Source organism: Oncorhynchus nerka, linkage group LG15 (genome assembly GCF_034236695.1).
Source record: "Oncorhynchus nerka isolate Pitt River linkage group LG15, Oner_Uvic_2.0, whole genome shotgun sequence".
Taxonomy (NCBI): Eukaryota; Metazoa; Chordata; class Actinopteri; order Salmoniformes; family Salmonidae; genus Oncorhynchus; species Oncorhynchus nerka.
In genome coordinates, this window is record NC_088410.1 from 56,371,166 (window position 1) to 56,392,256 (window position 21,091).

The window sequence follows — 21,091 nt, forward strand, 5'->3', positions numbered from 1 at the left end:
CTACTGTCAAAGATGATGGATAAATTAAGATAGTTCACTCAGGCCATTTACCAATTCAAAAACAAAAAATTGCAGTTCCTGTCTACTTAAGGGGGTGGCTCTCCCATAGATACCAATGCAAAAGCAGCTGGGTTCGGTCTAATTAGTTCATGGATTTCTATTGAAACAGAAAAAAAGGAAGGCGTGGGCTGTCTTGTTTCCTCTTCCGTCTCTGCTACTGTCAAGCCCTGGGATTGACAAAGCTGTGTAACAAACCATGACCTCAGCACACAGAGGAAGTCCTAACCTATTTTACCAGCTGCAGGTTGTCAGGGGAAAACCCACTTCCTGCTGCTGCTCAGCCATGTCCACACACACACACACACACACACACACACACACACACACACACACACACACACACACACACACACACACGAACAAGGAAAATAAAAACAAATGGAAAGACAGACATACACACATATGTGCAGCTGCTCTGAGCTAGAAATAAAACACACACACGTGCACAGACTCAAAAACATGGTGCGCACACACACACACATATATATGCTCAGATTCACTGGACAGGAATGGAGCTTACTGTAAAACACATTTAAACACTAGCTGGCAGTTTCTCTCTAGAGGAAGACTTTAGAGAAGAGTGGGAGTGTGTGTGTGTGTGTGTGTGTGTGTGTGTGTGTGTGTGTGTGTCAGGGTGTGTGTGGTTGGGGGATGAAAGGTCACGTTGGCCCACAACTGTGTGTGTGTGTGTGTGTGTGTGTGTGTGTGTGTGTGTGTGTGTGTGTGTGTGTGTGGAATAGTCGGTTTTTACTGGGGAAATCCCCTGAGGTTTAGGTCGGCCCTCAGACATCAGCAGAGCTTGTTAAAAAACGGCCATAATTGAGGCCTTCAGTTATATGAGTGTGTATATCTGGACCACAAACCACACACACACTCCAGCTCTCTCTCTCCCTCAGTTTACCCCCAACCCACTGCCCTGTTCTTTCTCAATAAATCCTAAAATTATTCCTATAGCCTGGGCCTCACTCACTCACACACACATACACGTTTTCCTATCCTAACCCCTAACCCTAACCCCTAACCCTTAACCCTAACCTTAAATACTAACCCTAAACCTAACCCTAATTGTAACCCTAAACCTAACCCCTTTTCCTTTGTTTTACTAACCTTGTGAGGACGTCTGGTCCCCACAAGGATAGTAGAACCAAAAACACACACACAAACAGAAACACAAGGTTGAGAAATGCATACAGTACACACACAAACACTGAGAGTACGAGTGTATAGTCAAGGTCTATGTGATTTTTCCAAGGCAAGGCTCTCCTCAGTTTATCTGAGGGGAATTTCTCTGGCTCTCAGTCATATAGAACAGCTGTTTGTGTATTCATGTGTGTGTGTGTGTGTGTGTGTGTGTATATGTGTGCGTGTGTGGGTTTGTGTGTGTGTGTGTGTATATGTGTGTGTGTGTGTGTGTGTATATGTGTGTGTGTATGTGTGTGTGTGTGTGTGTATGTGTGTGCGTACATGTGCTCTCTACTTCCCAGTCCCACCCTCTGGGCCCAACTAACATGGCTGGTGACGTGTTATGATTAGTTGGCTCTCCTCTACTCATTCCACCCTGTGCTTGGCCTGTTCCATGGAGGAGTGAGGGGCAGGGGGGCATCATCGCTGCCCCAGCCCAGCCAGGGTGAGCTCTACTGGGCAGAGAGTTGGCAGACTGCCCCCTGGCAACCATCCATAATGGGGTGGGCGTGGAGCCCGGAGAGAGAGGGGGATGGGCAGGGAAGAAGGGAAAGAGAGGGAAGGCGTGGGAGGAGAGAAAGAGGGGAAGCAGCATAGTGTAACGGTGCCAATGGAGTGTGGACTGACAGGGCATGTGTATGTGTGGAGCTCATCCAGCAGTGAAGGAAATTAAAGGGATACGTCAGGATATTGGCAATGAGGCCCTTTATCTACTTCCTCCAGAGACAGATGAACTCGTGGACACCACTTCTCCGTCTCTGTGTTCAGTATGAAGGAAGTTCGAGGTAGTTTCATGGAGCCAATGCTAATAAAACTGGTATCCACGACTTCATCAGAGTCTGGGGAAGTTGACAAATGGGCCTCATTGCCAAAATCCCGAAGTATCCCTTTAAAAACACTCAAAAGCCAAATCCCAGCCGCCTCTTCCAGCATTCACACATACTGTAGACAGATGGGCGAGAGGGGTGGAGATCCAGAGAGAGGGAGAAGAGGTTGAGGAGAGAAAGGGACGAGAGAAGTGCTCCTTACTTCTCTAGGAACTCAGCTTGACCGCAGACCTTGAGCAGGTAGTGGTCGACGTCGATGTGGTCCAGGTCCTCATTAGCATAACACAACGTCTGGTAGATCAACAAGTCCACTGTAGATGACCCTTGGAGAGAGACGTGGGGAACAGAACGTAAATTACAGTACATGACAGTAACAAAAACAGAGGAAGAGAGAGAGAGGGTGGATGGGAGAGTGAAGCGATAGAGAGAGAGAGAGAGAGCGAGAGAGAGGTGGATGTTTGTGGGTGGGTGTGTGGGTTCTTTGATTCAACCTCTCTGGACTGAGTCGGTGCACACCGACCCAACTATTCTATTGACCGGAAGAGTCACAGGGACAGATGTACTGGAAGAAATTATTCAGACTGACGGACTGCTGTGTTGTTGACTTTTGTAGTTTATCTTACAGAATGAATAAGAGGGAAACAACCACTTTGAGACAGAGAGACAAAGACAGACAGAGATAGGGAAAGAAAGAGGGATAGAAATAGCGAGAGAATGTTTACTGTTTACTTGGCCAGTTCGATCTCTCTGAGTGAGAGCAAACATACACTCTCCAGCCATCATGAGTCATGAGTTGACCTTACTGTACCCACAGCACATAGTCTCACACACATTAAGGGAGACAGGGTGAGGTAGAGCGAGAGAAAGATGGGCAGAGAGAGAGGAGACCTTCATAGCATGAACAGTGATGTTTCCAAAGCGGTCTCCCATTCCCCTTCCCTTAAATCTCCCCCTCTTTCTCCCTTCCTCCCAGACCGATGAATGAGGCCAGATTAGACAGTTGGTTGGCTGGGATCCGGTCAGTGTAATTCCATTAAGGGAACTCCAAACACATGCTTTCCCACTCAGGACTGAGCGAAGCAGACATGACATTCGCTGAGGATGTGTGTATGAAAATAGGGGTGAGTGATCTCTGTGCTGATGAACCTGCGGGGCGTGTGAGTGTGTGTGTTTGCGAGTGAGTGGGAGTATGTGCATCTTACCATCACAGGTGAAGGTGAGTGGTTCTCTGATGTGGTCGCTGATGACCGTAACTTTGACGCTGACCCCTAACCCCTGTTGCAACTCTTCAGGCCCCACTGAAGGCGACCACACAAACCCAGAGTTGTTAGAGGGGTCGCTGCTTGGATACGCCGACCGCAACCTGAAAACAACACAACCACCACACAGGGATGGTTATTAAAGGGTAATAAATAGCTGACTGTGAATGAACCACAACACACAGTTATGGTTATAACTGCTTATAGTCAGCCTGACCACAATACAACCACAACAAAACCACAGCACAGGAATGGTTCTAAACTGGGGCGAGAGGGTAAATTTGGGTCCAATCACAAATCAACCCCTAAACCCTACGCCCAATGCACTTGTAGATATTTGAGAGGATCTGACAGGTGTAAACAATATGGTAATAGCTCCATCTTGCCCTCTGATAGGCCAGGTGGAAGTTTCACCATATGGTATATACCAATCAAATCCTCTCAGATCTCCACGAGTGCATAGGGCGTTTGGCTTAGGAGTTGATTTGGGATTGGACCGTACACTTACACGTCGAGCATGTGACAGAAGGCGGCCACCTCCTCATCTCTTTCCTCTGACACCTGGAAGAGCTCATAGCCGAAACCATTAATCCTGGGGGCCAGAGACACCTGCCAATCACACACAGACACAGGAACCATCAGTCACAGAACTGACTGTAACAGAGCATTCAGAGTCACGGAACAGAACACAGCTGGACTGGACTGCGTTGGAATAGACTGACTTGACTGGAGTAAGCTGGAGACAAGCCTAGACCTTTCAAGGATTGTTTATTTGTGTCTAGGTTTGACCATGGAAACACGGGAGGGTGTGAGGTAACACTAGATGTGAATTAATGCTGTGTCATGCAAAGTGACGTAATGAATCTGTTGTGAGCCTGTCATGGAGCGAGTAGTTACCGGGTCGGCCGACACTCTGCGCTGGTTCTTGTTGCTCTTCTGGATAGGTACGTAAGTGCGGGGGGGCACCTGAGGGGGAGGGTCTTACTCCGAGCCACCGGCTTCCCTGATTGGTCCCCGTTGGCCCGCCTACCCCTTGGCGCCAGCCAATCCCCATTGAGCTTGGAGAGGGCATCGTTGAGGCTCTCGTAGTTGTGCATCTCCCCTGACGACAGTTTGGGCTGGTCTACCTCAGGGGTGAACAGGTTGACATCCCGGGGCACCACAGTGCGTCGGGAGGGTGGGAAGGGCTCAGTGGAGGGGGGTAGAGGGGTCCTTGGGGGTACAGCAGGAGGAGGGTCATCCGGAGGAGGGGGGAAGCCTTTAAGCAGAGTCAGAGGAGAACCATAGCTAGACCCTGAGTGCCCATAGCTGGAGTTCAGGTAGTCCCCCTTCCCTGAACTCTCCAGGATATAGAGGGGCTCTTTGCTGTAGCTTCCCAGAGGAGGAGTGGCTCTGGCTGGGGAGGGACGTGGGGAGTGGGACCCCCCAGGCTGAAGGTGGTTGAGGAATGGGTCCGAACCAGACAGCCCTCTTAGCAAACTCCCTCCTGGAGGAAGAGGGCTGGGGCAGGGTGGGAGGGGGCGATCGATCTGGCTCTGGCCCTCCCTAGGGGGTAGCATAGGTAACTTCCCAACCCCCTGGCAGCTGGTCCCCTGGCTGTCCCCACCCTTGTCCTGTTTAAGTCTTGACAGGGCATCATACTCCATCTGTAGAGCTTCAGCCATTACCAACTCTCTCTGGCTCAGGCCCAGGGAATCCAGTCCCCAGGGGCCTTCACCGTCCTTCTGAGTCTGTGCTGCCGACATGGTCCTACAGGGGAAGCCACCACCAACAGAAGAGGAGGAGGATGACACTGGTTCTAGGGCTTCCAGAGAAGAGACATGGGCCTCAGAATACGCTCTGTGGAGCGAGAGAGAGAGAGGTATCAGAAAGAGTCAAAAAAAGAGGAAGTAGTCAAAGTGAGACAGAGGGATGCATTTTGGTTATGCCATTCAGACCACAGATGCCAAGTGCTCTCAGTTTCAGGTGTATTAGACAAAAACACAGCTGATTCTAGGGCTGGGAATGGCCAGTGACCTCACAATATGATATGTATATTGTGATTCTCACGATTCTATATGTATTGTGATTCGATACTGCGATTTCATTGTAATTTGATGTTCCAAACATATTGCTCACTGTACACTAAGTGTGCGAAACATTATGAACACCTGCTCTTTCCATGACATAGACTGACCAGGTGAATCCAGGTGAAAGCTATGATCCCTTATTGATGTCACTTGATCCACGACATATCCGCGACATATTGAGCCAGTTCTGTTTTGTACAGCCGCAATTTGATGAATGGAAAGGGACATCCGTTACAAAACACCTACGTGATTTGTAATGACATTCTGCGATTGTCATTCGGCCTACACTTGTAGCCTGAATTGGTGCGTCCAAGCGTGCCTTGGTCTCGGCCACTCATCTCCGCGAGCGTCTCGGCCACTCATCTCAATATCATCAATATGCACCTTTGGAATTGGATAAGGACACGCACAGTTGCGTCCCCAATGTGTGTCTTCACTTGTAGCCTGTGAGAAAGACCCGATCACGTGATGGAGGGCGCAGCACTCAGGGAGAAGCGCACAATGGCCACAAAAGGCATGGATTTTTTGGGGGTTGCATAATGGCCACACAAAGGGGATAACACCGTTAAATTCTAGGCATTATCATGTGCTTGTCAAATTGTGAATGAGAAACATAATGTGTAATAATGTGCAAAATACAAAGCAGAGCTTATGCCTTTCAGGCGACTTTTTTCAAATCATCATTAGAGTCGCATCATGCAGCCTTACAATATAGTCAAAATCATAACATAAAGCCCAACGTTTATAGAACAAATAAAGTTACATTAATAACTCTAAATGAAGCATATAGGAGAACCAATTTCTTTGTTAACCGCTCAACACAGAATATCCGCATGTGCGCACTCCCTCAAATTGTTTGGAGAAAATAACCTTTCTATTTTACTCAGCTTTGTTCAATTGTATTCTTCATACTATAAAATAATGCCAAGGAATTTTAAGCCAAATCTTGTCTGCTAAATGAACTAGTGTAGCCCACAGCCATTTGGCATAGCCAGATCAGGACCTAACATCACGACAACACAGAGTATGCTATTCTGTTCTTCTGAAAAAGACTACATTTTCTTCATATCGTGCTTCATTAGACCCGTCTAAAATAATAATGGATTTATTGTGATGGTGTTGGGTACATTACATGGATTCCTTAGACTTTATAATATGTAGATGTGCCAAAGGTCTGCATCAGTGGCTCCAATCAAGGTCATTTAGAGACTTGAATGCTTGGCATTCAGGCCAAAGAGTTCAATCCTGGATTCATCAGACCAGTGAAATCTTGTTTCTCATGGTCCGAGTTCTTTAGGTGCTTTTCGGGCAAAGTCAAAGAGGGCTGTCATGTGCCTTTTACTGAGGAGTAGCTTCTGTCTGGTCACTCTACCATAAAGGCCTGATTGGTGAACTGCTGCAGAGATGGTTGTCCTTCTGGAAGGTTCTCCCTATTCCACAGAGGAACTCTGGAGCTCTGTCAGAGTGACCATCGGGTTCTTGGTCACCTCCTTGACCAAGGCCCTTCTCCCCCGATTGCTCAGTTTGGCCAGCTTTAGGAAGAGTCTCTGTGGGTTGGTCCCCTTCTCCAGATCTGTGCCTCAACACAATCCTGTCTCTGACAATTCCTTCGACCTTATGGCTTGATTTTTGCACTTACATGCACTGTCAACTGTGGGCCCTTATATAGGCAGGTGTGTGCCTTTCCAAATCATGTCCAATCAATTGAATTTACCACAGATTAAATCTAATCAAGTTGTAGAAACATCTCAAGGATGATAAATGGAAACAGGATACACCTGAGCTCAATTTCGAATCTCATAGCAAAGAATCTGAATACTTATGTAAATAAGGTATTTCTATTTTAAAATTTGTATACATTTGTTAACATTTCTAAAAACCTGTTTTCGCCTTGTCATTTTGGTGTATAGTTTGTAGATTGATGAAAGAAAAAAGTATTTAATCAATTTTAGAATAAGGCTGTAACGTAACATGTGGAAAAAGTCAAGGGATCTGAATACTTTTTTGAATACACTTAACATATCTTCCTCTATCACTCCAATATCCCTGCACATTGTACATATGGAATTGGAACTGACCTTGTAAATAGCTTAGGGCTGTCCCCAACCACAACAAAAAATATTGGTTGACCTAGAGTCGTCTTTTCTTTCGACCAATTGATTGGTTGAAATTTTAAAACATGTATTTTTCACTATATAGACACCCCCTATGTGTTTTAATAAAAATCAACTCTATGTAGGCTACTGAGCTTGTCTGATGCTTTAAGCACACTGTGATTGAATAATTAAGACACACAAATGACTCGAGGGAGCCAGAGATCAAGATAACCTAACCAGAAAATAAATAAACAGTTCCTGACCCTCTTCCTCCCACTGCTGTTGGCCCTCACATATTATGCTGTTATGCTCCTGTTGATACGCTTCTAATAGGCTACATTAGGGGTCTGTAACCTTTTCTATTTGGAGTGCAAATGTATCTTACAATTTCATTATCATTATCATGTTGTCACGTTCTGACCTTTATTTCCTTTGTTTTGTATTTATTTAGTATGGTCAGGGCGTGAGTTGGGTGGGCAGTCTATGTTTGTTTTTCTATGTTTTGGGGTATTTCTATGTTTCGGCCTAGTATGGTTCTCAAACAGAGGCAGGTGTCATTAGTTGTCTCTGATTGAGAATCATGCTTAGGTAGCCTGTGTTTCACTGTGTGTTTGTGGGTGATTGTTCCTGTCTCTGTGTTTGCACCAGATAGGACTGTTTTTGGTTTTCCACATTTATTGTTTTGTTAGTTATTTCATGTCTAGTTCCTTTATTAAGGAACATGAATAACCACCACGCTGCATTTTGGTCCGCTTCTCCTTCACCACAGGAAAACCCTTACAGAATCACCCACCAACCAAGGACCAAGCGGCGTGGTAAACAGAGGCAGCAGCAGCAGCAGGAGAAGCGACAGGTGCAGCAGGAGCAACAGCAGCAGCAGCAAAGGCAGCAGCAAAGGCAGCAGCAGGAGAAGCAACAGAGGCAGCAGCTGCAGCAGTGGGAGAGGCTGCACTATTTGGATAAATGGACTTGGGAGGAGATCCTTGACGGGAAAGGACCCTGGGCAGAGCCAGGGGAATATTGCCGCCCCAAAGCCGAGCTGGAGGCAGCAAAAGCAGAGAGGCGGCATTATGAGGAGCTAGCACGGCAGAGCGGATGGAAGCCCGAGAGTCAGCCCCAAAAATGTCTTGGGGGGTGGCACACAGGAAGTGTGGCGAAGCCAGGTAGGAGACCTGCGCCAACTTCCTGTGCTTACCGGGGGGCGAGAGAGACTGGGCAGGCACTGTGTTATGCTGTGAAGCGCACGGTGTCCCCAGTGCGGGTGCATAGCCCGGTGCGGAACATTCCAGCTCCGCGTATCGGCCGGGCTAGAGTGGGCATCGAGCCAAGTGCCATGAAGCCGGCTCTACGCATCTGGTCTCCAGTAAGTCTCATTGGGCCGGCTTACATGGCACCAGCCTTGCGCATGGTGTACCCGGTTCGCCTGCATAGCCCAGTGCGGGCTATTTCACCTCGCCGCACTGGCAGGGCGACCGGGACCATTCAACCGGGTAAGGTTGGGCGGGCTCGGTGCTCAAGAGCTCCAGTGCGCATGCACGGTCCGGTCTATCCGTCACCACCTCCACGCACCAGCCCTCCAGTGGCAGCCCCCCGCACCAGGCTGTCTCTCCGGCTCATCCTTACAGAGGCTCCTGCCTCTCCAGCGCTGCCGAAGCCCCTGCCCCTCTGTCCAGAGCTTCCGCCCCTCTGTCCAGAGCTTCCGCCCCTCAGTCCAGTGGGTTCAGAAGGGTGGCCATGGTTAGAAAGCCACGGAGGCGGACAATAAAGCGGACTAAGACAATGGTGAAGTGGGGTCCGCGTCCCGCGCCAGAGCCGCCACCGCGAACAGACTCCCACCCAGACCCTCCCCTATAGGTTAAGGTTTTGCGGCCGGAGTCCGCACCTTTGGGGGGGGGTACTGTCACGTTCTGACCTTTATTTCCTTTGTTTTGTATTTATTTAGTATGGTCAGGGCGTGAGTTGGGTGGGCAGTCTGTTTGTTTTTCTATGTTTTGGGGTATTTCTATGTTTCGGCCTAGTATGGTTCTCAATCAGAGGCAGGTGTCATTAGTTGTCTCTGATTGAGAATCATACTTAGGTAGCCTGGGTTTCACTGTGTGTTTGTGGGTGATTGTTCCTGTCTCTGTGTTTGCACCAGATATGACTGTTTTTGGTTTTCCACGTTTATTGTTTTGTTAGTTATTTCATGTCTAGTTCCTTTATTAAAGAACATGAATAACCACCACGCTGCATTTTGGTCCGCTTCTCCTTCACCACAGGAAAACCCTTACACATGTGGTTAATCATTATTCTAAATGTAACTTCTATTGCCATTGCAAATTATGTAAAAATAGCCTACATGAAGCCAACAGGCTAATAAAAACATTGCAGCCTGCAGGTAGAAAATATCCTAATAAAAATAAATATCACATAAATCAAAATTGGCTATGCATGCCCTGTCTGCAAGGAACTTGCAACATTGTATAAAATATTCGGGGCCCTCAGAGTTTCCTGCTCCAGTGAGCTCCGGCCAGACATAGCTGTAGGCTATTTGCACAATGGATAAGAAGTAATCAAGTCGACCTATTTTTAATGACGTTTACGTTACATTTTTCCCCACTTTTTAAACTGAGTGGTTATCGAAAGGGAGAGCGCTGGAAAGATTTTTAAAATACGCTACGTTTGCGCACAGGCTAGGTAGCTTAGGCCTACTTCTATGTATAATCAGGTGCGCGTCCTTACTCAACATTGACAGGAGCTCTACAAACGGGAATTAATAAATTGACAACTCCTAAATGGACTGACATAAACAGAAACTTTCTCCTCACAAGTGTAGCCTAGGTTGTGCGGTGAGCAAACAACGTGTCCACTCTGACAAAGAGAATGGTAGAAGACTGTCATAATAATAATATATTGAAACCATTAACAGAAATTACTATAACCAAACAAACATTGTAGATTAGAAATGAATGGAATGAACTGTAACTGTTCTACTGGTGTGCCATCCCCGCGGCCTCGGCAATGGATTAGTCCACTGAGATAGACGTGAATCCGACCGGTGTCTCATGTGCCATAAAAAAATCAAATAAATATATATATATATATATACATATATATTTTATTATATACAGTCGAAGTCAGAAGTTCACATACACTTAGGTTGGAGTCATTAAAACTAGTTTTTCAACCACTCCACAAATTTCTTGTTAACAAACTATAGTTTTGTTAGGACATCTACTTTGTGCATGACACAAGTCATTTTTCCAACAATTGTTTACAGACAGATTATTTAATTTATAATTCACAATTCCAGTGGGTCAAAAGTTTAAGTTGACTGTGCCTTTAAAGAGCTTGGAAAATCCCACAAATGATGTCATGGCTTTAGAAGCTTCTGATAGGCTAATTGACATCATTTGAGTCAATTGGAGGTGTACCTGTGGATGTATTTCAAGGCCTACCTTCAAACTCAGTGCCTCTTTGCTTGGCATCATGGGAAAATCAAAATAAATCAGCCAAGACCTCAGAAAATAAATTGAAGACCTCCACAAGTCTGGTTCATCCTTGGGAGCAATTTCCAAATGCCTGAAGGTACCATGTTTATCTGTACAAACAATAGTACGCAAGTATAAACACCATGGGACCACGCAGTCATCATACCGCTCAGGAAGAAGACACATTCTGTCTCCTAGAGATGAACTTACTTCGGTGCGAAAAGTGCAAATCAATCCTAGAAAAACAGCAAAGGACCTTGTGAAGATGCTGGAGGAAACAGGTACAAAAGTATCTATATCCACAGTAAAACGAGTCCTAAATTGACTCAGCCAGAAAGGCCGCTCAGCAAGCAAGAAGCTACTGCTCCAAAACCACCATATAAAATACAGACTACGGTTTGCAACTACACATGGGGACAAAGTTCGTACTATTTGGAGAAATGTCCTCTGGTCTGATGAAACAAAAATAGAACTGTTTGGCCATAATAACCATCGTTATGTTTGGAAGAAAAAGGGTGGAGGCTTGCAAGCCAAGGTGGAGGTGGAGGCTTGCAAGCCAGAGAACATCATCCCAACCGTGAAGCATGGGGGTGGCAGCATCATGTTGTGGGGGTGCCTTTCTGCAGGAGGGACTGGTGCACTTCACAAAATAGATGGCATCATGAGATAGGAAAATTATGTGGATATATTGAAGCAACATCTCATCAACATCAGTCAGGATGTCCTGAGCTGCTAGAGTCTCCCGTCTGTCCTGAGCTGCTAGAGTCTCCCGTCTGTCCTGAGCTGCCAGTCTCCCATCTGTCCTGAGCTGCTAGAGTCTCCCGTCTGTCCTGAGCTGCTAGAGTCTCCCGTCTGTCCTGTGCTGCTAGAGTCTCCCGTCTGTCCTGAGCTGCTAGAGTCTCCCGTCTGTCCTGAGCCGTCAGTCTGTCCTGAGCAGTCAGTCAGCCAAGAGGTGCCAGAGCCGTCAGTCAGCCAGGACCTGCCAGAGCCGTCAGTCAGCCAGGAGCTGCCAGAGCCGTCAGCCAGACCGGAGCTGCTCCTTAGTCCGATGCTGCCCCTCAGTCCGGAGCTGCCCCTCAGTCCGGAGCTGCCCCTCAATTCGGAGCTGCCCCTCAGTCCGGAGCTGCCCCTCAGTCCAGAGACGCTCCTCAGTCCAGTGGGGCCTTTAATTAGGGTCTTAGACCCTAGGTCGGAGGCGAGGGTCGTCACTCTAAAGAGGCCCTTGAAGAGGGCAATGACTATGGTGGAGTGGGGTCCACGTCCCGCGCCAGAGCCGCCACCGCGGCCAGATGCCCACCCAGACCCTCCCCTATAGGTTTAGGTTTTGCGGCCAGAGTCCGGACCTTAGGGGGGGTACTGTCACACTCTGACCATTATGTGCGTTGTTTGTTTCTATGTTTTGTTTGGTCAGGGTGTGATATGAGTGGGCATTCTATGTTGCATGTCTAGTTAGTCTGTTTCTATGTGTTTTGGCCTGATATGATTCTCAATCAGTGGCAGGTGTTTCTCGTTGTCTCTTATTGGGAACCATATTTAGGTAGCCTGTTTTGTATTGTGGTTGGTGCGTTATTGTCTATAGGATGTTGCATGTTTGCACTCAGTATTGATAGCGGTCAAGTTCATCTTGTTCTTTTGTTTGTTTGTTTAGTGTACTTTGTGTTTTTTCGTCTATCATTAAAAGGATGTATTCACATCACGCTGCGCTTTGGTCTCCTCACTACGACGATCGTGACAGACCCACTGGGAATGTGATGAAAGAAATAAAAGCTGAAGTAAATAATTTTCTCTACTATTATTCTGACATTTCACATTCTTAAAATAAAGTGGTGATCCTAACTGACCTAAGACAGGAAATTTTTTACTAGGATTAAATGTCAGGAATTGTGTAAAACTGAGTTTAAATGTATTTGGCTAAGGTGTATGTAAACTTCCGACTCCAACTGTTTATATATATATTAGACTGCTCACCTAAATAAATATTGGTCGACCAACAGCCTATAAACCAAACAATCGACCAGTCAACTAAATGGGGTCAGCCCTAATATAGCTTCATACTTTCTTGTGTTCTTATTTTAAATGTTATTGTGTGTTTTTGTTTGACCTAATAATCTTTTTAGTGCTACATTGATATTGATTACTGCATTGCTGGGTTTGGAGCTTGCAAGAAAGGCAAGCTGTACTTGTGCACGTGGCATTAAAACTTTAAACTTTCTCTCTGTGACAGAGGCCAGCACTGTGTGGGAAACACTCAGATGTCTGTCTGTGTTGTCTGTTGGGTCTCAGCTATATGAGACAAAGGGCAGAGCTTTAATTCTGGTTTCCTCTGCCTCTGTTACGGCCTCACAGCAGAGGATGGAGGCACGCGACCTCTTCTGACCCTGGTTACCATGGAAACTATGACAGCCACTCCCACAGAGACCCAGAGTTTGACCTCCCGCCCAGAACACCCTCCTTCAGGAAGTTCTCAAAGGGTGTGTATGCATTAATGTGTGTGTGTGTGTGAGTGCGTGCATGTTGTGCGTGACGGAATCCTAAAGAAAGAGAGGGAAACCAGATAGAAAGAGAGAAAGAGAAGGATCAGGGAGGGAGGCAGCTCCCTATCTGTTTAGTTGGAGCCTTTGTGATGTAGCTTGTGTTTCCTGAGGAATGGGAGGAAGATTATGACATAAACCCTTTCCCAGCCAGACAGTCAAGACCAGGGCCCATGGAGAGAACATGCTGACTCAGTTCAGAATACCGAACCTCTATGGGCCATTTGAAAAGCAGATACTGCACACTACAGTGTGTTTCAACAAATGTGCATACACACAGAGAGAGAAAGAGAGGATAAAGGGGAGGTATGGAGAAAAATATTCTCCAATACATTTCCAATATCCACCCTATTAGCATGCTTCTATTTCAACACTCTGCTCCATTCTAAGATTCTGGGTTGGTGGTGAGATGTGTCAGGAATACATTCTAAAGAAACACTTGTATACAAAATATTAGGAACATCTGCTATTTCCATGACAGACGGACCAGGTGAATCCAGGTGAACGCTATGATCCCTTATTGATGCCACTTGTTAAATGACTGGAACAAACTACAAAAATCTCTGAAGCTGGAAAACCCTTATCTCCCTCACTAGCTTTAACCACCAACTGTCAGAGCAGCTCACAGATTACTGCACCTGTACATAGCCCACCTATAATTTAGCCCAAACAACTACCTCTTTCCCTACTGTATTTATTTACTTATTTTGCTCCTTTGCACCCCATTATTTTTATTTCTACTTTGCACATTCTTCCACTGAGAATCTACCATTCCAGTGTTTTACTTGCTATATTGCATTTACTTTGCCACCTTGGCATTTTTTTGCCTTTACCTCCCTTATCTCACCTCATTTGCTCACATCGTATATAGACTTGTTTATACTGTATTATTGACTGTATGTTTGTTTTACTCCATGTGTAACTCTGTGTCGTTGTATGTGTCGAACTGCTGTGCTTTATCTTGGCCAGGCCGCAATTGTAAATGAGAACTTGTTCTCAACCTGCCTAAAGGTGAAATAAAAAAGTGAAATAAAATCCACTTCAAATCAGTGTAGATGAAGGGGAGGAAACTGGTTAAAGAAGGATGTAAATGTTGAAGTGCCTTTGAACCGGGTATGGTAGTAGGTGCCAGGCGCACCGGTTTGAGTGTGTCGAGAACTGGAACTGCTGGGTTTTTCCCACTCAACACTTTTCTGTGTGTATCAAGAATGGTCCACCATTCAAAGAACATCCAGCCAACTTGACACATCTGTGGGAAGTATTGGAGTCAACGCTTTCGACACCTTGTAGATTCCATACTCTGACGAATTGAGGCTGCTCAGAGGGCAAAAGGGGAGGGGGGGGTGCAACTCAATATTAGGAAGGTTTTCTTAATGTTTTTGTACACTCAGTGTTGATCACCATCACTGTAATGAACGAGACCGCTAAGGCGTGAGTGTGTCCTTTAATAAATTAGCCAACTAAGATCCAAACGTCATATATAAACACAGGCTCAGCTCCAGACCTCAGCAGATGGAGAGTCATACACACACAGCTTTGTTTTGGTGAAATTTCTGGACATTTTGGAGTGTAGAAATGTTCCACACACACACACACACACACACACACACGCCGAGTGGTCAGAAAGGACAGCTGTAATGGCTCTCCCTCCAAGAAGATGTTGTATCATTTTTCCACGAGACCCCTTCAATCCATTCTTGCTTATACTGTCCATGCATTGACTGTCCTTCAATCTCAGCAAGTGTCAGTCATTTGGGTCCCAGGGTGAGGAGACAGCAGGACCTGGCCTGTAGCCCGGGGCGGAGCAGACCAGAGTGGGATCAATGAGATGGTGGGGGTGGGGGTGGAGATGGATCCTCTATACAGGAGGCAGACTGCATGGCCTGTAGCCCAGGGGGGGGAGCAACCCAGAGTGGGGCTGAGGAGATGGGACGGAAGGGGTGGAGATGGAGGCGGGTCACATTGTTTGGATTGGAGAGGGATGAAGAGGGGGTGGTTAGGGAAAGTGGGACCAAGGCCAGATCCAACCCCCTGGAATCTGTCCCCATAGGGATGTAATCCCTCCCATTCAATTCGAGGGGGGTGTCCCAGATTGGAAGAACAAAGGACGCGTGTGTCACGTGAGGAGGGTCAGACAGACACGTTCACACGGCTTGGCAGGCCAGAGACAAAGGGGCTGCTGTCATCGCCACATGGCCCCCACCCCTCCCCCCACCAACCCCACACACGGACACCACAACACACAAACTAGGCTGCTGTGTGCCACCATAGTTGCAACCTTTTCTGCTGCTGCCAGCTGATGCCATGCAGGGCTGGTCCAGAGTTGTGACGCTGCAATGATCCGTCACACTTTTACCAGCACCACACCTCCCTCCTCCTCCTCCTCTCCCACCAGAATGAATCTCATGGCAGCTCTCTCACTCTATTCGATGCACATGCATAGCCACAGATGTGAGTGTGTGCATCTGCATCCGTACAGAGGATTGGATACAGTCAATGTCAATATGAACACATTCAGGCAGAGAATTAGTCCGCACTTCTCTCTACACTGTATTCAGGTCCACAGTAGGAGGAGTTAGTGTGCTGATCGAAACCATGGCAACGCATCACATTGGTCAGCATTAGTCCAGGCAGGTTAACTACTTTTACTGTAGCCTATTGGTTTTTCCAAACAAATAAAACAATAGGGGAGACAAGTAGTAGTTTGTTACAGCGTAATTACATACAGCAGGTTGCTCCATTGGTCAATCCTCTGGTATAAAGTCTATGTGGTGTACAGTGTGGTTGACTGACATTATCACTCATGGTAGATCACTTAGGCTACAGCCCCTCCCACTAAACAAAGATTAGCAAAAAGTTGCTGCAATGTAGTCAGACCAGCTAGTCTTGTTGTGTAGGGTAGACTACTAAACCACTACAGTGCTGTGCTGTAAGGGCCTAATATAGGACCTTATATACTGAGTGTATAAAACATTAGGGACACCTTCCTAATATTGAGTTGCACCCCCATTTGCCCTCAGAACAGCCTCAATTCGTCGGGGCATGGACTCTACAAGGTGTTGAGAACATTCCACAGGGATGCTGCCCCATGTTGACTAATGCCTCCCACAGTTGTGTCAAGTTGGCTGGATGTCCCTTGGGTGATGGACCATTCTTGATACACACAGGAATCTGTTGGGCGTGAAAAACCAAACAGTGTTGCAGTTCTTGACACAAAGTGGTGCGCCTGGCACCTACTATCATACCCCGTTCAAAGGCCCTTAAATATTTTGTCTTGCCCATTCACCCTCTGAAAAGGCACACGTACGTGAGATGCAGTGCCATAGACCGCTGCGCCACTCGGGAGCCCAAATGTCTCAAGGATAATAAATCCTTCTTTAACCTCTTTCCTCTCCTTCAATTTAGAAACTCAAACAATACTTTAGAAGCACTTAAATATACTCAGTTTGAAGATTGTGCAGGAATATGGTAGATTGGTTCCTCAATCTATATTTTCAGACTGTTAAGAGTATTAATCTGGTCAATATGTCAGTGTATTATGTCTGTTGTTTGTAACAGTGTGTTTATATGTGAACATGTGATTGTATTATATATTGTATTTGAATGTTTAAGGACTTTTGGAAGATATGTCCAAATGGAGACAAAAAAACGAGATGCTAATAAAATAAAATAAATCCCCTTCATCTACACTGATTGAAGTGTACTTAACATCAATAAGGGATCATAGCTTTCACATGGTCATTCTATGTCACAGAAAGAGTAGGTGTTCCTAATGTTTTTCGTACACTCTGTGTACAAGGCTGCACGACAGAAAGCCAACAGAGGATAAGAGAGGCATTATTTATGGAGTGGGAGGTGTGGATATTTTCTGAATTCCTCTGCCAGTACTAACCTCTGCCAGTACTAACCTCTGCCAGTACTAACCTCTGCCAGTACTAACCTCTGCCAGTACTAACCTCTGCCAGTACTAACCTCTGCCAGTACTAACCTCTGCCAGTACTAACCTCTGCTAGTACTAACCTCTGCCAGTACTAACCTCTGCCAGTACTAACCTCTGCCAGTACTAACCTCTGCCAGTACTAACCTCTGCCAGTACTAACCTCTGCTAGTACTAACCTCTGCCAGTACTAACCTCTGCCAGTACTAACCTCTGCCAGTACTAACCTCTGCCAGTACTAACCTCTGCTAGTACTAACCTCTGCCAGTACAGCTACTGTATAATAAAAGTTAAGCTATAACATTTTACATTTTACATTTAAGTCATTTAGCAGACGCTCTTATCCAGAGCGACTTACAAATTGGTGCTTTCACCTTATGACATCCAGTGGAACAGCCACTTTACAATAGTGCATCTAGGTCTTTTAAGGGGGGGGAGAAGGATTACTTTATCCTATCCTAGGTATTCCTTAAAGAGGTGGGGTTTCAGGTGTCTCCGGAAGGTGGTGATTGACTCCGCTGTCCTGGCGTCGTGAGGGAGTTTGTTCCACCATTGGGGGGCCAGAGCAGCGAACAGTTTTGACTGGGCTGAGCGGGAACTGTACTTCCTCAGTGGTAGGGAGGCGAGCAGGCCAGAGGTGGATGAACGCAGTGCCCTTGTTTGGGTGTAGGGCCTGATCAGAGCCTGGAGGTACTGAGGTGCCGTTCCCCTCACAGCTCCGTAGGCAAGCACCATGGTCTCATAGAGATGATAAGCATCACTTCCTCTGCTCTGAGCAGAACAATGGGACAGTTGATCCCAGAATGGAATTAGAGGGTGTCAAAGACTACTTGTAGCAATTTCCACAGACAATTTGACAAAGACACATTCTTGCCGAAGTACAGTCCAAATGCAAAGTTTGGTAACAGAATGATGGCACAAACAACACAAATCGTCATTCTATATCCACACCTTGCATCTGCACTGTTCTTTAAGTAAATGTGTTTTTGTAAAATCTTCTGTGGGGAAATTGTTCAAATAAATCCTTGTGGATAGAGTTGTGTGGTTTGGTTAACTTTACAAATCATTGGTTTCGGTTTGGCATACATATTAAAGTAAACATTTTGTTGGAGTCTCAGCATCACTCAAAGTGGAATTGGCCCTGATGCAGGGTCTGGTCTGTTCAACAGACTGAGGAATATGAACTCAACGTTATGCCACGTTTAGACCAGGGCCTGCATTTATCAAGCGTATGAGTGATAGGAAGGATGTTTATTTATTGTAATATTAGGTCAGATTATTATGTAGATCAACACTCCTACTGAGATGATTGAACAAAAAAACAAGACTTTGATTATAAGGTGACCTGTCTCTTTAAGGATAGGACTGGTGTTGGGAGAACTGATCCTATGTCAGTTGTTACAGGGCTGGGAGTTACAGCAGCTGCAGTTTGAGAGAGAGAAAAGAGAGAGAGTTCTGGGTTGGGGCATCTGGATCCCATATTCCAAAGGTCGCATGGATATAAAGGATAACACCAGCCTCCATAAAGTTTATTACAAATACGTATGATCATATTGCATAGCCTCACGGGATCAGGCGGCACATGAGGCTGAGACAAGCATAGCCGCCACACTGCATGTTTTCATTAGTACAGACAGAACATTAGACAGGTGTGTGGTGATGTGTGAGGATACATTGGCAACCTTTCGTTCTCGTTTCTTCTCTGTAACTTACAAAATACTTCTGACAACTTGGCAAATTGTTCATAATTAAGCCACGTTTTTACAATTGCTTATTACATGCCTACCGTATAACGTGCACGAGCTGGTCACAAATGTGCCATGCCATGTATTCATTCTGCCTGCTCAGTTGCAAAAAGTTTGTCGAACGGAAGCTAATAGAACGAAACGGGGAGGGACCTACCTGAATTTGTCAAATAGAAACTCTCGATTTAGTTGCAAAACATTTCCAACTGTTTGGCGGAATGAATACACCCCTGCTCAGTCAAAACTCCAATAGCCCTACTATATATACATTTTCACCATTAGCCCAGCAACCTAGGACACCAGCAGCTGCTTGTTATCACTGTTTGTTGGCTATTTTATGACATGGCCGGATGCATACAACTACATACAAATTTGACAGCTTTGACATCAAAACAATGCCACAGCAGATAGCTTGCTGGTGCAACCACTGCGTGGTTTATTACACTGTAGCGCCCATCTAACTTGTCACACTGACTCGTGTAGCCATAGCATGGCTGAGGTTTGCAACATTGTGACACCACATTAAGGTTGGCCTACACTTTGAATAATTGCTTTTCTATTGCCCACAAACTAGGCCTAGGGGATTTATTATAATTTCTCTCATAACTAGAATTGTATAAAATAGTCGTAGCAATAGCCTACTGTGCTTCATCGGCTACCAAACAGCGTCACTGCTCAAGCAGCAATATAGCGCAGTCGATATTTTACTGCAAGTAGACACGAGCTACGAACTTCACTGCTCACGAAACACACCATGCAACAAAACACACATATGTAACCTGATTTGTAGGCTAACGTATGTGGACATTGATTGTTAATTCCAGGTGGAAAATCCCTTACCTGCTCTAGATCTATGGCCGCCAACGGACTGGTGCCATAATATTCTAATTATTCTGCTTTCAGTCTGCTCAAATAATGATTCCAAAATATATCAAACAATTCCTCGGCAGTGGTATCCGGTGTCTGATATTGTCGATATATCTGTCATTAACCAAATCGAAAGGGCGCCCGCGTCCCTAATTGTTGAATAATACAGACAGCAGCTCTCGCCACCAAAACCCGCTTATTTTGTAAGCGAGTTGCTGAGGTTTTAGGTTTTGATGATCGGCTGCGCATCGCCCTCTCTCATCAGTGTGTGTGGCTGGAGGGGAGCGTGAGAATTACTTGTAGGAACGTGACCTCTGGCGGACAGCTTATGTAAGTAACAGCGCCCTCTTTTCTTGTCTTTACTCATACGTAAATGATCTACAGTGACTGCTGCTGAGCAAACCTAGAGATCCCGCTAGCCCAGTTAGAAACCCCCAGAGCTGTGAAAATCTGCAACCAGACAAACTAACATTCCTAAATACTATTCCCTATTAAATACATGTTAAAAGGAACCCAAGGGCGTCATGCACCCATTATTTTAGAGGGGGCATGAAGTACATGTGGATGGATGGGGGTGGTCCATAGGGGGGCTGATCCCCACTCCTGAAGTTGGAGAATTTTGCATTTTTCAAACACCTGAAACAAACACCTGTTTTATATCAGCATACCAGGGTTTATGTATCTCTCCCTCTCTCTCTCTCTCTCTCTCTCTCTCTCTCTCTCACACACACACACACACAGCTGGCAGTGCGTGAGAGTTGTCAGCCAGTGCTGATAAGAAGTGACCACAGTGAAAGCTGGATTTGACATCTGTTTTAAACAGGAGGAAAGCAGCACCACTGTGTGGTCATGTTTGGTAATACATGTTCTGCCCTTCCATATGACTCTTTATCACTACGGGTCCTGATGTTGGCGTGGCCTGTGTCTATGTGTGCAGCTGTGGTTTAGCAAGTCTGATGTTGTCTGATTCTGACATCACATCAAATCAGGCAATAAAAGCTTGGTTATTATGGATTTAGCAAGAAATATGTGACTCTAAAAAGGGCTT

The 21,091-nt window shown here is 46.0% G+C and overlaps 1 protein-coding gene across 1 annotated transcript in view; it reads right to left on the minus strand.

Annotated features, from left to right (window-relative positions):
• LOC115142939 (phosphatidylinositol-4-phosphate 3-kinase, catalytic subunit type 2 beta) overlaps nucleotides 1-20,290 on the minus strand; it is a 70,496-nt gene extending 50,206 nt beyond the window's left edge. Inside the window, 6 exon segments of the mRNA XM_029682826.2 lie at nucleotides 2,272-2,392; nucleotides 3,272-3,432; nucleotides 3,837-3,937; nucleotides 4,226-4,305; nucleotides 4,308-5,167; nucleotides 20,017-20,290. Coding sequence (XP_029538686.2) covers nucleotides 2,272-2,392; nucleotides 3,272-3,432; nucleotides 3,837-3,937; nucleotides 4,226-4,305; nucleotides 4,308-5,073 — 1,229 coding nt within the window. The 5' untranslated portion in view covers nucleotides 5,074-5,167; nucleotides 20,017-20,290.
• Between the last annotated feature and the right edge of the window lie 801 nt (nucleotides 20,291-21,091).